The following is a 15,698-nucleotide window of genomic DNA, read 5'->3' on the forward strand; positions in this document are numbered from 1 at the left end:
GTCCCAAGTTCAGCAGGCAGCAGCAGCAAGGACAGGAAAACAGAGAATTGCTCTCTACAGCTCTAGCCACAGGCTCAAAGGAAGGCCCTATATGCAAGCAGGAACAGCAGGAGCAAAAGGGGAAGCCAGGAGGCACAAACAGGAACAACCCCAAACATGCAGGAGGCCAGATGCTTTCGCTGGGGGCTCCCAGCCAAGTCCAGCACTTGGCATGGGAGATCTCCATCAGGAGCCTTGGCAGCTCTGCTATCACAGGGGCATTGCTTTATGGGGACCTGGCTTTAGAAAGCCCCCAGCCAAACCCCATCCTGAGCAATCTGCTCCACAGCAGCAAGGCATTTTTCCAAGCAGCTCACGGTAAAATCAGAGCCTGAGGAGAATTATGCAAATGCAGAGGGGGTGAACAAGCAGAGCCTGGGATAAAGCAGAGCTGGAAAGCCCCTGGCAGGGACACGGAGCTGCTGTGACAGCCATATCCACAAGTGCTCACCAAGAGTGAAGACTGCAGTTCCCATTGCCCAGCTGGAAACATGGACCAACCAGTACCACCACACCCACCTGAGCACAGCTGGCAGGTACAGGTCCATTTTGCAGAGGAGACCTTCAGTCTGACACCCTGGTTGGGGGAGGACTTTGCAGTTCATGCTCTACATGCTGCTCTACTTGCTAGAAGTGGCTGCAATACTTTGTTTACTAGAACACACTTCTTTGCCTTCCAAGATCTTTTAAACACAGACTAAGATTTCCAGGTGCCTGTAATGTATTCTCTTTCAGTCTTTCCTTCCCCTCCAACCCTTTCTAAAAGAAGGCTTCTTTAATTCAATTTTTCCTTTCTACATCCAGAAACTACATTTCAGGACCTCTGCTGCTTCTAGAAAATAGCACTTTTCCCTGCAGCTACATTTTAAAAGGTTTACTTTAACCTTCCACTGGCCATTCTAACAGCCAAGGTCAGTTCCTCAGGAGTTACTTCAACATATTTTCATTTAAAGATATCCCTCCCTTGTTTGCAATTGCCACTCTAAACACAAATCTCATTCTCAGTAATGGGGATGGATAAAGAAATAAATAAAAGCATTCAGCAACATAAGTTCTACTTACAGCTTCCCTACAGCATTTCTGGGTTGTTGTTCCACGTGGCTGATCAGATTAAACTCACTCTGCTGCTCCTGCTCTCCTGTAGCTCCCCAAGCAAGGCCTGCAAATCCAGCCAGGACCACAGGGAAAGTACTGAAACTTGCCCCAGTGATGGGCAGCTCTGCTCTGAGTAGCTCATTCGTGCAGAGCTAATTAATACCAGCAAAATAATTGGCCCAGCCCTGCTAATTGGAAGCTGTAATGAAGATCTGGTTGGATTAATTAGCAGTTGTTTGTTTTTTTCTTTCTCCTTCCCCTTAACAAAACAAAACAGCTTTTTCTTTATGTTTTTGAGGGAAGTACCTGTCTAATTTGTTTTTCTCCCTGTTATTCCTTGCAGATCTGTGTGGGATTTGTTCCTGAAAGCAGCACTGGGAGCCAGGTCAGGGCCTGTCTCTGCAAATGTCCCCAGCTCACATGCCTGCAGGCCACATCCTCCCTGTGGCTCTGCTCCACGCTGGCGCCACGGCACCAGACGAGCAGCAAGACCCTGGGAGCCAAGTGAGGGTCAGAGGGATCCCAAGGAGGAACTTCTCCAGCCTCCCCCTGGGCAAACCACAGCATGGACCAGGGGAAGACACCGCGGCGCCAAAATGTCTTGCCACAGCCCAGAGTGTGACTGAGGGGAAGTCCAGGTCTTCCATACCATGCTTTCTTCTGCTCACATGCTGTGTGCACAATACGCTTTTGCTCCCAGAGCTCACTGCCTGCAGTCAACGTACCAGGATTTTCCACAAGAACCTTCTCCCATACAAGCCTTTACCTCATCGCTGCAGCAGAGCGGCAACTGCAGGTGTTAGAGCTCTGCAATGTATCCCATAGCTATTCCTTCCTCCCTGAGCCTCCATGGTCAGTCCTGATGGGGTGGCTCCCCATAGGCTGTTTACCCACACAGTCTGATTCTCAAAACTTAAACCTTGATCCAGCTGAAGCATTGGCAAAAGCGCCCTCAAGAAGGGTATGATTGGTGTAATTAAATGCTGCCTGTCCAGCTGCCTTTCAGCCACCCAAAGGCTCCAATTTCTGAGCTGAGAAGAAAGCTCATGAGCTATGCATGCTGTTATCACTACAGGCAGCACTTACAGGGCTCAGGAAGGACAGGGAAGATTTCATAACCTCTCTCTTGAGGATGACAGTGCTGTGATGCCCACAGCCCCAGCTCCTGCTCAAGCAACCTGAGTCAAGTTGAGCCTTGTGGTCCAAACCAGGCTGGTCCCTCTGCATGTGTGCTAAGCACATGCTTGCCCATGTGGTCCAGACTGCCCAATCTCTATCCTCAGCATGAGCCCTAAACACAAATGCAGGACTGAGGATGAACACAGCCCCAGTCTGCTTGCCAGCTCTGCAGTGCCAAAGTCTTGGGAAAAAGGACGGCGGGTCCTCCTGCTGCCCCTGGGATGGGGTAGGTGCAGGCAGGCATCTTGTTTTGGCAGGGTAGACTAGGGATAAACTCTACCCTCTATAGCAGTAGTGTCATCCCCCCAGCCCTTCTGCCTCACTAGAGGAAGCAAAAATAAAAATAAATAAGAAACTTTGCATTTGCTGACTTTTCTTTTTCTTTTCTTTTCCACTTCAAAATTGGGCAGCATTCCTTGTTATATCTCCTGCCTTTGGTTCCTCACAGCATAGGCTGTAGTCAGTCAATCACATTAGTAAAAAATGAGGAAAAGCAAATTTAATTCTGTAACACAGCATTAGTAAGAAAACAGATTCCAAAAGCAGCTGTGAATAATGAATACAGCACGTGTGGCAAATTTCACATCAGGATTTCAAATTTTCACAGTTCAAGCTTTGGCTTTGGTTTATACCCACTGATATTTTGGAAGCACATAACAAATGAACCTTCTTTCTCAATGTAGCATGAAGCAGCCCCTTTTTATTTGCAATGTAGCTGTACTTTCTTCAGATGGCATCTACAGATGGGGGCTGTTCACAGGGCAAGGATGTCATTTTCTCCTTCAGCACCACTAAAAACTTTTTCAAGCTCTTCTGTTCGTCCAGGGCTGTAGTAAGAAACACAGATCACTATGTATGGGGCAAACAAGAGTATTGCTGCTGCAGAGCTTCCTTTCTTAATTGTAATATTTGCAAATCCCCATGAAAACCAAGACCAGAAACTACTGACTTCGTGACTTCCATGGTGCAATACCCGCTTATTTACACCAGCAAAATATTTATCTTGTTTACATTATTCTAAAGCATATGAAAAGGCTGTAAAATTTGTGGTGGAAGGGTTTGGTTTGCTGCACTGCTGCAGTGAGACTTTCATGGAGCCAATTCTCTTTGCCTGCATGAATTGCCTTTTCCCAGTGGAATCCCTAAGCAATGCCACCCTAAGCAATCATGAGAAGAAAGGAAACATTTGATCATGATAATCATTGATCATCTTGGTTTATACCATGTCATTGCAGATGACAGAAGAGTCATGCCCTGGTATTTGATCGAAGCATAAAATAGATCAAATATTCCCCTAAACTGGGGTCACTACATTACAGTAAGCACCAGGTCAAGCTCTCCAGTGCTTAGGGTATCTATTTGTCACTCTGTGTGAGCATTTCACAGGAACCACTGTTTAATTTTCTAAAACTCTCAACTTGGGTAATCAGAGCCCAAATGTAGAAACGAAATCTACATCTACTGTGATCAGTGGCAAATGCCTTCTTGGCTCTAAGATAAATTAGCTGGAAATAATTGGAATGGTTAGTAGAATATAACAAAATGTGTTACCTTTTTGTTATACACCTCTTTGAGTATTTACCTAGAAGCAAAATAAAGTTAATTTCACAATGGCAAAAAAAAAAAAATCATAATGGATCGGTCAAATGGATTCAGAAAACAACATAGTTCAGAATGAGGAGAAGCAGGGTCCATCTCTCCTGGCAGTGCCATAGTGAATTGCAAAATTTCTACAGGCTAAGCAGGAAGCAAAGGATCTCATTCTGTCTTAAGTTACACTGATGACCATAAGGAGCAATTCCAGGAAGCTATGTAACCATAAAGCATATGCCAAAAAAATGGGTCCAACTTGTGACAAGTGGAGCACACAAGCTGTATTGCCACCAGCTATGAGGGCTCCCTGGTCCTCCCATGGTAACACAGTCCTGGAGGAAGGACAGTGCCCCACAAAATGAGTAGAACGTTATCGCAGGGCCTGTAGCACAGGGCAGCCTGGCATTTCTCCACACCACGGTGCTGGCCTGGCAAGCAGCACCACATAGCAAGGAGTTTGCTTCTGCCTTATGTCATCACTGAAGCATCAGGATGGGGAGAGGCAGAGCCTGCATACTCGAGCCCAGCTATATAAAAGTGCCATCGTATGACAGGATTGGTCCCTGGGCAGACCATGATATCACCGACAGCAAGGACAGGTGAGCTTTTAGGATGGCGTGATACATAGAACTGAGTCAAGAAGTGCACTGCTCTTTAGTGTGTTCTCTCTCCTGAATTCCTGAAGACCGAGATTAACCAGGCAGACAGAGAAGATTAACCAGGGATACAGAAGGACATCTGTATTAAGTTTGCGTTAGAAGCATTAAAAAATTATGTGCTCAGGGATACTTACATAGCAGTACTGAGAGCATCAGTATGAGAAGAATGAAAGCCACTGCAGAACAGGTGATGAGAACGACATGGGTTGGAAACTGCAAAGGAGAAGAAAAAATGGAAAACACTTTAAAAACATGCTTTACTTCAGAGCTACTCATGCAGGCCTGTGTTGTCCCAGCAGTTAAGAGCTCTGAAATATCTGTTTTCAGCCGGCATTTCCAACACTTTACAGAGCTTGTGTGTAGAAACTATGGAGAAGACATATCAGAAGAAGATAAGCAAAATGAATTATAGGTTAAATATTTAGTACTTCTTGCTCCAAATCATTTGAACTTGCATTTGTCCAATCTAAAATGAGATTCTTAAGGAGTTTTTAAATAAAAATAAATAAACCATTCTGAAAGAAACTCTTCCAGTGTTATAAAATAGAAATTCAAGCTACTACTTTGCAAACACCATCTGTCTAGCTTGAATGAATTAAAAATTACTACCAAATTCTGCTGCCCTCCTGACGTCTAGTTAACCGAACATCTCTCAAACTTAGAGGAAGTTTTACCCGATAATTGTCATTTTTCATAGCCTTCTTTGAAGGTCCTGAAATATCTGAAAACAAAAGAAACAAAAATAATTATTACTATTACTGTCAGCTGAATTAATTGAGTAAAGAGGAAGCTTCCCAGTGACAGCCCATGAAGAATGACAGAATAAATTTGTCTCCTGTGAGAGTTTTCATTTCTGTAAGCAAAAAGATGTGGTAGAGAACATAGCAAAAGAGATGCAAGGATTAGTGAAGGAACCTCCTCACTTTAACTGTGGTCAGAGTTATGTGTGATAACACATTACTACCAAGAATCTCAGGATATATTTACAGGTTCAGATAATTTTTTTTACAGATCTAAGATAGCTCTATGAAAATGATTCATGTCTGTTTTAAGATATTCTAGTTTAACAAACTTGGAATATGGGGATGAATTAAATAAATGCTCAAGAACTCCTGCAGCTAACTTATCTATTATTATCCTACGATCCTCCTATCTTACTTTTGCTAGTGAAATTAAAGTCACAACAGGATGATACTGTCTTGCCCTTGGTTCATTGTGACCTTGTACTAGAAGGTGATGAAATACTGAAGCATTTGGAACATAGACCATCACAAGGAATGCCCAGTGCTTTGCAGCATCTTAAAAACTCAGGAGTCAATCATCTTGAATTGAAACCTCATTCAAATTGAAACTTCAGCTTATATCTTGTTTTAGGTCTGCACTGTGCATGCTGTAATATGTAGAAAGATTCTGAGGAATAGTGGTTTCACAGGTTCAATAAGAGAACAACTGTAGAGCCCCCATGCTAGCAACGTTTACTCGAGGACTAGATGAGTCATATTCGCCTGGGCAGGTGTAATAGGCGTAATGTGCCAGAGACCACAGCTAAAGGAAATGTTAAATGCATGAGACTCCCCCAAAAGTGTTGCACAGTGATGGTATGATCAGATGCTCACTAGTAATCCTGTTAGAAGTGTTGAAGAAATTGCTGTCCTCTCAGGAACTGCTCACAAGTAACTGTCCATTCCAAAAAAATCCAGTGATCAAGATAGCATTTAGTGTTCAGATTGCTCTGCAGCGTTTTCTCATATTATGGGAGTTTGCCCTTGGAAATAACACATCACAAGTTTTTGCATGGGTAGGAGCAAGCAATGACTCATATAAGCATGGTATGTTTTTTGCTGCTATTCGGTCTGGGGTTACTCTTTTTAGCCCTAGTGACAATTTAAGTTGCCCCAAGAATTCTAGTACTAAGACCCTTTCTCAAACTCCCTTTTTGGCAATGACTGAATAGAGTCATTCTCTGTCTTGGCTGGATGGTTTCTGTGCTTCTCCAATAGTCAAGAGCCCCTAATCGCAACTGGCATGGCTAGCCCTAGCCTCAGTGCTGTGCTCTCCTTACCTGTCACAGAGTCTTCTGCCAGGGGGTTGTACGCAGGGTCAAGTCCATTCAGATTCCTGTAACGTGGGCTGGTAAGCGGAGGGGGGGCAGTCACTGAAATGCAAAATTTTCCAAAATGATAAATTGGGATGTGTTCAAAGACTTTAAAAAGGAACAAATGCCCCTTTCTCATTCCACAAGTGAGACATTTCAAAAACTAGGCATGAGGGAAGGGGAACAGACCACCAAAGCAGCTCAGAGCAAATCTTGAGTGAGCATGAGGTGCCAGACAGGGCTTCACGTGCAAACAGGAGAGGAGTCTGTTTGTTGCCTGTGCAAAGAATCACCTTGTGGTATGAAATGGGGGACAACTACACTAATGTGTAAACTGACGTTCACAGCTCAGGAAAAAAAGAGAAATGAGACTGAGCAGAGAGAAATGCTCACAAGATAATTTACGAAAGTCTCTTTCATGAACCCTGCCCAGGGACATTAAACAAAAGTTTCATAAACCTTGTTTCTCCTGCAAGTCTCCAGAGCTATCAAAGCTCTGCAAAATCTCATACAGAATGCTTTAACATTTTGTCTTAGGAGAACAGGAGACTGGCACTAGCTGAAACTGAAAGCAGCCAAATACTGATGTGTCATCCTTGAATTTTAGCTTTCCTTTCTTTAAATCCTAATTTGCAGGCATCTGGTAGGTCACCTATCAGACCTAAATAACACAGGCCATTTGTCATTTACACTTCACTAAGAGAAAACACCTTCTGAGCACCTGTCTTCATCTCTTCAGTGAAAGCAGAACAACATTTCTGGCAGTTTCTTTCATTACGTGTATAAAGTTTCTTAAAACACAGGTGAGGATCCCTGAGACCACCTCCCATGTACCATCATGTGCTGGAGGCGAAGGATTTAGTGGTATTTGATTTGACTAAGAACCCATATTCAAGCTAATATTGCATCATAAGTTCCTATGGAAACTCAGCAGGATTGAAAGAGACATATAGAGCAGGCAAACTTACATTAAGTTTATTTATCAAGTATGGTAATATTTTGCACCCCAATTGCTTTTATCTTGAAGGAATGACTGATAGTTGTGGTAATTGCCTTCTGCTTTCTGTCATGACCAAGGAGACCTATTCGACACCGAACAGTTAAGCCTGCAGACCACCTAGCTGAATATGCTGAGCAAGATTCAAAGCCCACTGCAGTCAGGCAGAGTATTAACTGGAAATCATGATAAATTCACAGTGATAACAAATCACATATCTGAGAATTGACATTTAGACTGAGGCAAAGAAGTCTTAATGTCACTCATACTGAAATACCTGACAGTACTGAGTAACTGAAAACCTACTTCCTTTGGGGTACTTGAAAATAGGTGTAGCTCATCTATTGCTTCATCTTGATTTCACACAACTTTTTGAAAGTTCTGAGTTTGTGGCATCATACTCACCTGCAGTTGAGAATGCAGTTAGCTCCTCTTCTGTAATGAAAGAAGTGTCTGCATTTTCAGTTCCCTCTGAACTTGGAAGTTTACCCAGGAATTCAGTAGTTACTGAAATGAAGTAAAAAACAATGCTCATAAAGATCACTGCTTAGGGGGGTCTTCATACAGTGTTCAAAAAAGCTAGCACAATTTTACATTATCAGCTAAGCAGGAGAGGAAAATTTGCATCTAAGGGGGAATGTTTGCAGGTCATCCTACTCACTTATCTGATGCACTTTATTAGCATGTTCAGCACTTAAACATTCAAACAGTTTAGCTGTTAAAAGCAATTTATTGTTGCCTCATTTGATTGTGGCACATGGCTATGGCTGGAAGAACAGAAATGTCATTGAAAAGTTATCCTGAAACATTCAGGTCAGAAAGAGCTTCAATGATATAAGATCCTCAAAAGGTACAAAATCCAGCTGTGTGTACTAACATCAATCTGTAGAAAAGTCACTAATGTAGATAAAGCAACAACTTTGAAGTTAAATCAGGTTGCTCACAGTCTTGTTCATTTGAGTATCTCCAAGAATAGATATTTCACAACAGCTCTTGGCTCCTGTCTCAATTCTTAGCCATACTCACTGTGAAGCTTTTTTCCTTATATCTAGTCAGAATTTCCCTTGCTGCAGCTTGGAGTGTTGCCTCTCATCCTTTTACTGTACTACAGGAAGACTATGTCTATGTCTTTATAACCCTCATCAGGAAGTTGAGGACAGCAATTAAACTAAAACCCTGCTTTGCATCCTCTTCTCCAAGATGACGCATCTACCCACGTGATCATCTTAGCAGCCCTCTGGACACTCTCCAATTTGTCACTGTTTTTCTTGTATGAAGGGTCCAATACAACATGCTACTATAGATGTGAGTCCAGATGTGGCCCCCATGAGTTTGAATAGAGGGAGATGATATTTTCCCTTAACCCTCTCTTTACAGTCTTGCTAGTGTGGCTCAGAATGCAGCTGACCTTAATTTCCATACTCAAATTCTCCACCAAAATTCCCAGATCCCTTTCTGCAAAGTTGCTTTCTATCAGGTCACCTTGACCTGTTCTGGAACATCTATCCCAGGTGCAGACCTTGACATGTATTTCTGTTGTATTTCATGAGTTTTCTGTCAGCCCCTTTCTCCATCCTGCAGAAACCCCTCTGAATGGAAGCCCTACCCACCAGCATCTTGGCCATTTCCCCCATTTTGACATGATATGCAACATTTGATCTATATTTCCTTAAATTCACTGAGAAAAAAATATAGTTATACAGAAGAAACCGTCTCAGTTACAATAATATCTATATGGAAAACCTCTGTAGTGCATAGGTTTGGCATGACTAACACAGATCATCTATGCTACATGAAGAAAGGCTTGGTTGAGGCAACTTTTTATACCTTCAGGAACATTGACAAATCCTGTTGAGCTGAGCACATAATCGCCTTCAGTCATCATGTCAGCTGCTTGAAAATCATTTGAACAATCTATGGGAGCACTAGTTGTCACCACATTTTCAGAAAAAATGTCATTTTCTGTCATAGTTAATGTTGGAGGAGCAAAGGTCTCCAACATAATTACTACTGGAGACTCGGTGGTTGCTGGTGGGTCAATTATCGGAGTGACAGTAACTTCCATGATAGTTGTTGCTGAGGGACTGACAGTTGTCAGGAGGACATCAGTCTCTGCCGTAGCTGTTGCTTGAAGATCAGAGGCTGCTTGGGGAACAGAAATTGTTTTTCTAAAATTTTAGAAATTTTCTAAAATTTCTAAAATTCTGGGGAGAAGTGGGAGGCTTTGCCATGGTTTTATCTGTGGCATGAAAAGTAATAACCGAGGAATCAGCTAGGTCAGAACATTCACAACTAAACTTGAGGAAAAACAGATGATAAATGAATGAAAATAGAGCTATTCTTCACAGGGACTATAATCTTGCATTTGGTAGATGTAGAATATTTTATGCATCACATTTTCCTGCTGATTAGGACAGTTTCATTTTCATATTGGCCTGCTGTCCACTGTCCCAAGTCCCAGTAGAAGAGTAATCAGTCAATCTCTCTATTTTTTTTCAAACAAGATAGTGTCATGATAACATCCCTGACTGCCAGCCATTGCTTGCCAAAGACTGATCTGAAAATTAAGAAGAGAAAATGAAGACCTCATTTTCCAACAGCCATTTAACTTCAGAAGTTTGAATTTTATTAAAGTCAAAGGTAGGGCACAGGTAGCTTGTACGCACACAACTGTACCAGTGTAAATTTATACTGGAGTAGGAAAGAGATTTGGACTCTTTAGCACTGCAACTAAGAAAATCTAGATAAACAAAAAAATGTAGATTTTGAAATCCACAGGGAAGATGTGAAAATTACACTTTGCCCTAAGTTTTATGACATTCTTCTTTCCTCCGTTTTCTCCACATCTGATAAAAACAAAAGGAATGGCAGTTTAGCAGAAATAGGTCTAAATACGCAAGTGTCCATCTTGGTCTGATGCACACTTTCCACAAGTCAAAATTAAATTTTGTGGGAGCATGCTGTATCCTAGATGATGGGAGCAACTATTCCTGGTTGCTTTTCATACCTGAAGGAGTTATGGTCAGCTTTGTGGTCTCAAACCTGGTTGTTGCTGGCGGAGTTGTTCCTGAGGAAAGCAACCAAAGGAAGAAGAGACAGTAAATCACAGCACAGTCAGCAAGTAACAGCCCCCCCGGACTTCAGCTAGCCAAACCTATCAGGCATCAGGGATTTTTAAGGCCATTTTTATTCAAGTAATTCGAATAATTTTATTCCAGCAAAACCTGCTGGACTGAATCAGAAACAAAATATTGAGTTTTATTCCAAAGGCTTTTTTAAGGCAAAATCCATTTTTTCCATTTCATTTTTTCCATTTCCACTTTTTAAAAATCTCCAACATACTTTCATGCTCAAAATAAGCAATTAAGTCTTTCTTTGGAAAAGAGAAAAAAAAATGAAAGTTATTATTTTCTCATCAAGATTGAATTTGACTCAAGTTTGCAACTAGTTTTGACCTTCCCTTAAATCTATATTTTTCAATAAAAAAGGTATTATGGCAAAAGCTATGTCCAGATTTTAAACTTATGTCCAATGACATAAGTTTTTAAGCATGGTTTCTAAGCATTGACTGTACAGAAAAGCTGAAAATCTCACCTCGAACCACCTTCAGGTTTATGTTCATTTTGATGTCATTGAACCAGCCAGGGATTTCTATGCGGCAGCAGTATACACCTGCATCTTCTTCCTTCACTTCCTTTATTGTGAGAGACACGTCTCCGTAGGAAATATAGCCATGAAGATTGTATCTCTGAGATATTCGGTATGTCACTCTATTTCCAGTGGTGTGCAAAATCTTGTTTCTACATTTTGAATTTGGGCACATGCCTTTGCCCCAGCACATATCTGAGATGTCTCTCCATCTTGCTATCCGGTAGGAGCAAGGTAATGTAACAGATTGCCCTACTTCTCCTGTAATAACAGTGTTGGATACGGTGTGCACTGTCAGGGAAGAACAAAGAATGAAAAGAGGAATTTTGGCAGCTAGCAGATGTGTGGTACACTTATACAACATAACATGAGGGAAAAAGGACTGACCTTAGATCACATCTGCTTGTCTTGTAGGAGGCATGTGTAACCAAAAACCCATTAAAATCCCCCATTAAAAGATCTCTAGATAAGTGCCAGCTTATATGATCCATCTATGTGAACCTGTGCTGGGAAAGTGTGCTGCTCCTTATATTCCTGAGCAAGCCTGGCCAATTGTCTAAGTTACAGGTTGGACCATCCCTTGCAGAGCATAGAATCCACATAAGCTTTAGTAACTAGTGTTATACTAATGTAAAAAAAAAGAGCAGATACAGATTATCTTCGTGCTCTTACTCTTCATGGTCATCTTTACTTTGTAGTTACAGGCAGTACCAATCTCAGCATCTGGTTTGAATCTTTGCTACCTGTCATTCCCTTTTAACTGTCCATGCAATTCCCAGATTAGGCCTAAAAGGGATTTCTTCCTCCTGAATGGCACTGTTCTATAAAGAAACATGCAAATACAGAGACAAATCTCTTCCGGCCTTCACTCATCTGTGTCTATGCCCTCCTTCTTCCCATTAGTATATGGCAAAGCAGGAACTGAGGGACGCCCAGATCTGGTCCCTATTGTAGTAAGAAAATAATCCCACCACTCTGATGTCTCATAGTTCGTTTGTTTACCCCAAAAAGGAGTTACCAAAGCTCCTGCTATTATCACCAGCATTAGTCTTGGTTTGCTCTACAGGTCTATTTTGCCAGCAGTTTGAATTCCTCTTCTTTTTGACATGATTCTCCGACAGCAAACGGAGATGATTTCAATATTGTCTATGCCTATTTTGTTTTGTCCTTAGTAGACTATTCCCCAGATGAGATTTTTTTCTGGGGCATTCTGCCTCATGACTTGTTATTGAGATGACATTTTAGCTTCGTTATTGCTTAGCCGGTTGACTAGATAAGCCAACTAGTTCGGGTTTGCATAAATCTAAAGTGTTCCATAAAGGCTAAAAGTGTGGAAGTTAGAACATGCCAAAAAATGAAGCATTAAGGCTTTAAATGATCGCTGCCTGTTTTGCAAAGAATAATAAAAATAAGAAGAAAGAAGGAACCAGTGTCTCCAATGTAGTTTCCTAGCAGTATCGAGGAGGAAATTATAGTTTTTGCAATTTCATTTCCTCTTAATTTATGCAGATCTAATGTTCCTGACATCTGCCTTCACTGCAGGTTACTAGCAAAGGCTTAGATACTACGACAGCCTTGCTTCAACAGTACGAATCTCTACAAGGTCTAAATAACTTCCTTCTCAGCTGCACCCTCACCTACAGAGGCATTTTCCAAAAGACATATTAAGTAAGATTGAATTCAAATGGCTTTGAAATTAAGAAAGAGATTCCTGGGACCTTTATATTTTCACGTGTAGTCTTTGGTTGTGACTAAGTGCTGTGATCCAGCACCGAGCTGGATTAAAAAGAGGAAGGTAATAAAAAGTTGGTCTCACTCTCCAGGAGCCCCACATGTAATCATGTTTTTGAAATAAGATTAAAGACAGTTACCTATGATTTATTTGAGGATGAAAATACAGCGAGGAAAGAGACCTCCTGCCCTCTCCACTGAGTCCAACAACGGACCAAAAATATCATAGAATTTCCTGGCCCACAGCTAAGTGTCCGTGAAGCTCTGCTTATGCAGCAGACACTGCATAGGTTGGGGTTGCATGAAATTGCCTCTCAGATCTGTGGGACACTTTTTATGTAAGTAATCAAACCTTTCCATTGCTTTTCAGACTGGTTTAAGAACACTGCAGTTGCTATAAATATTACACCTGATATTTCATTGTGTTAGAGGTTGCCTGATTAAATGTAATAACTAGTCACCTAAGATGAAATTTCTTGAAATGCCTAATTTAAGAGCACAGTTCCCATCAGGAGTTCATCAGGCCCCACTGAAAGTGAGTGAAATTGTCTTCTTGAGCTGCATGTGCAATTTTGAAAATCCACTACTGATGCCTAAATGCAAACACAGAAATATAGCTGATGTCAACAGGCTTGTGAGTGGTGACCAGGTCCTAATCTACCAAACTCCTCTTCTTTGATTTGTATCTCTTTTAGGAAACACGTTTTAAAAGGGCAAAGAGTAAACACTGGCAGAGTAAAAAGAAGGGAATTTTGAAGCACATTTTGAACACATATTCATTACATTTTCAATCTTTCAGTTCCCTGATTTGGGCTGTGTCAGCGCTGTATTATTGTGGAGAGACAGAATAAGCAGTAAAGGCAGTAGTACGCATTTAACAATGGTAAATTAGATAATTTGGGGAAACTAGGGGAACCAATCAAACCTATACACAGAGGAATGTTTTTAATAACTAAAAAAGAAATCAAACAGTATTAAGTTTAAAACTTCTGAAGTTCAGTATACAACTACAGCCTTTTTCACTGAGCAATGCAGACAACTCAAGCACCACTGTTCTTAGTATGCTACAAAATTTTTGTTTTCTGAACAAGCACACAGAAAAGCAGCTAAAGACTCACCTATAAAGGTCTGTATCAGAATCCAGCAAAACCACCCAAAACAGGACATTTTAGCCAATGGAGACTTCAGTGCAATGATCAGAAGAACCAAGAACTGGATCTTATAATTTCAGAAATGCTGACTGAGGCCCCGTGAAGGACCATTTCTCCATTTCCTCTTTATATGTATTGCAGCTACATCTTCCTCTTAGGAATATGTGCCCTCTCTTCTTCCCCTTCCGAGATACTTTGCACGGTACTAACACCAGAGATTTCAGTATACTATGTTCTGCCTTCCCATCTGTCTCTTAAGGTCCACTACCTTCCCGTTGCACTGAGTAGCAAGAACAAGCTCTGAGGTCTTAGTTTGAAGAGAGATTAACTGTTCAGTGCTGCCCAGCATAGCATCAGAGAGAGACGCCAGTGCTTGCAGACCTGCAGGACTCATTAGCCCACTGGAGAAGAGGGCATCTCTCATCAACATCCTCATCCATCACACTTCTACTACAGGACGGTGGCAAGGACCAGATCCCAACAGCCTGGACTCCAGCTCAGCCAGAGAACCTGCTTTCTTTCACAAGAACATAGCCAAGCTGATGCTGCTGTTGCCAGTTCTGAAGTGCAGCTACCAGCAGCATGAAACTCAGAGGCCTTTCCAAGTTTGTTCTCAAGGTGATTCTGCCATGCTGCACTGTACTTTCACATGGTTTTGCACAGCACAAACAATAACCACTAGGGCCAGAGGCTGCAATAAGCTGTGTCCTATTGTCAATGTTATAAGACAAATTAACTAGCAATCAGTAAAATAAGTGATTTACCGTATTCTACAAGGTAGAGGTCTCAAGGTGCCAGGTAGAACAAGCACCAGCTGCTCTATGAAGGTAGAACAAATTAAACCTGATGTATTCAGCATCCCCTGTCCCCACACACCCCCACATGTCTTCACACATCCCCACACATCCCCATGCATCCCTACATATCCCCACATGTTCCAAAACATCCCCACATGTGCCGAAACATCCCCACATGTCCCCACACATCCTCACACATACTCAGGTGTCCCCACACCTCCCCCCAGGTCCCCACGCATGCCCACATGTCCCGACGCATGCCCGTGTGTCCCCACGTGTCCCCACATGAATCCACATATCCCCACGAGTCCCACACATCCCCACAAGTCCCCATATGTCCCCACAAGTCCCCACGCATCCCCACACTTCCCTACGTGTCCCCACGCATTACTACGTGTCTCCACGCGTCCCGACACATCCCCACCTGTCCCCACACATCCTCACGGATCCCCATACATCCCCACACACCCCCACGTATTCCCAAAACATCCCCACACATCCCCACACGTCCCCACATGTCCCTCTGCATCCCCACATGTCCCTAGATGCCCCCAAATATCCTCACACATCCCAACACGTCCTCACATGTCCCCACGCATCCCAACGTGACCCCACATGTCCCCATGCATCTTTACGTGTCCCCATGCATCCCGACACATCTTCAAGCGTCCCTACGTATCCCCACGCAATGCCACGTGTCCCCACACTTCCCCA

The 15,698-nt window shown here is 42.3% G+C and overlaps 1 protein-coding gene and 1 long non-coding RNA gene across 2 annotated transcripts; both read right to left on the reverse strand.

Annotated features, from left to right (window-relative positions):
* Positions 1-2,944: 2,944 nt before the first annotated feature.
* LOC148591782 (uncharacterized) lies at positions 2,945-4,757 on the reverse strand. Its single transcript, XR_015914033.1, has 3 exons — positions 4,700-4,757; positions 3,865-3,895; positions 2,945-3,140 (listed from the first exon to the last, which is right to left on the reverse strand). It is a non-coding gene; the product is annotated as an uncharacterized LOC148591782 (long non-coding RNA).
* A 5,476-nt stretch (positions 4,758-10,233) lies between these two features.
* On the reverse strand, positions 10,234-14,224 carry LOC148591783 (hepatitis A virus cellular receptor 1 homolog). The gene is made up of 4 exons (XM_088536965.1): positions 14,155-14,224; positions 11,252-11,596; positions 10,665-10,724; positions 10,234-10,503 (listed from the first exon to the last, which is right to left on the reverse strand). Exons 1-4 carry the CDS (start codon positions 14,201-14,203, stop codon positions 10,469-10,471), a joined length of 489 nt encoding a protein of 162 aa, XP_088393091.1. The 5' UTR covers positions 14,204-14,224; the 3' UTR covers positions 10,234-10,468.
* Positions 14,225-15,698: the final 1,474 nt, after the last annotated feature.

Source organism: Tinamus guttatus, unplaced genomic scaffold (assembly GCF_059628265.1).
Source record: "Tinamus guttatus ecotype Peru unplaced genomic scaffold, ASM5962826v1 Tinamus_guttatus_pri_ptg000710l, whole genome shotgun sequence".
Taxonomy (NCBI): Eukaryota; Metazoa; Chordata; class Aves; order Tinamiformes; family Tinamidae; genus Tinamus; species Tinamus guttatus.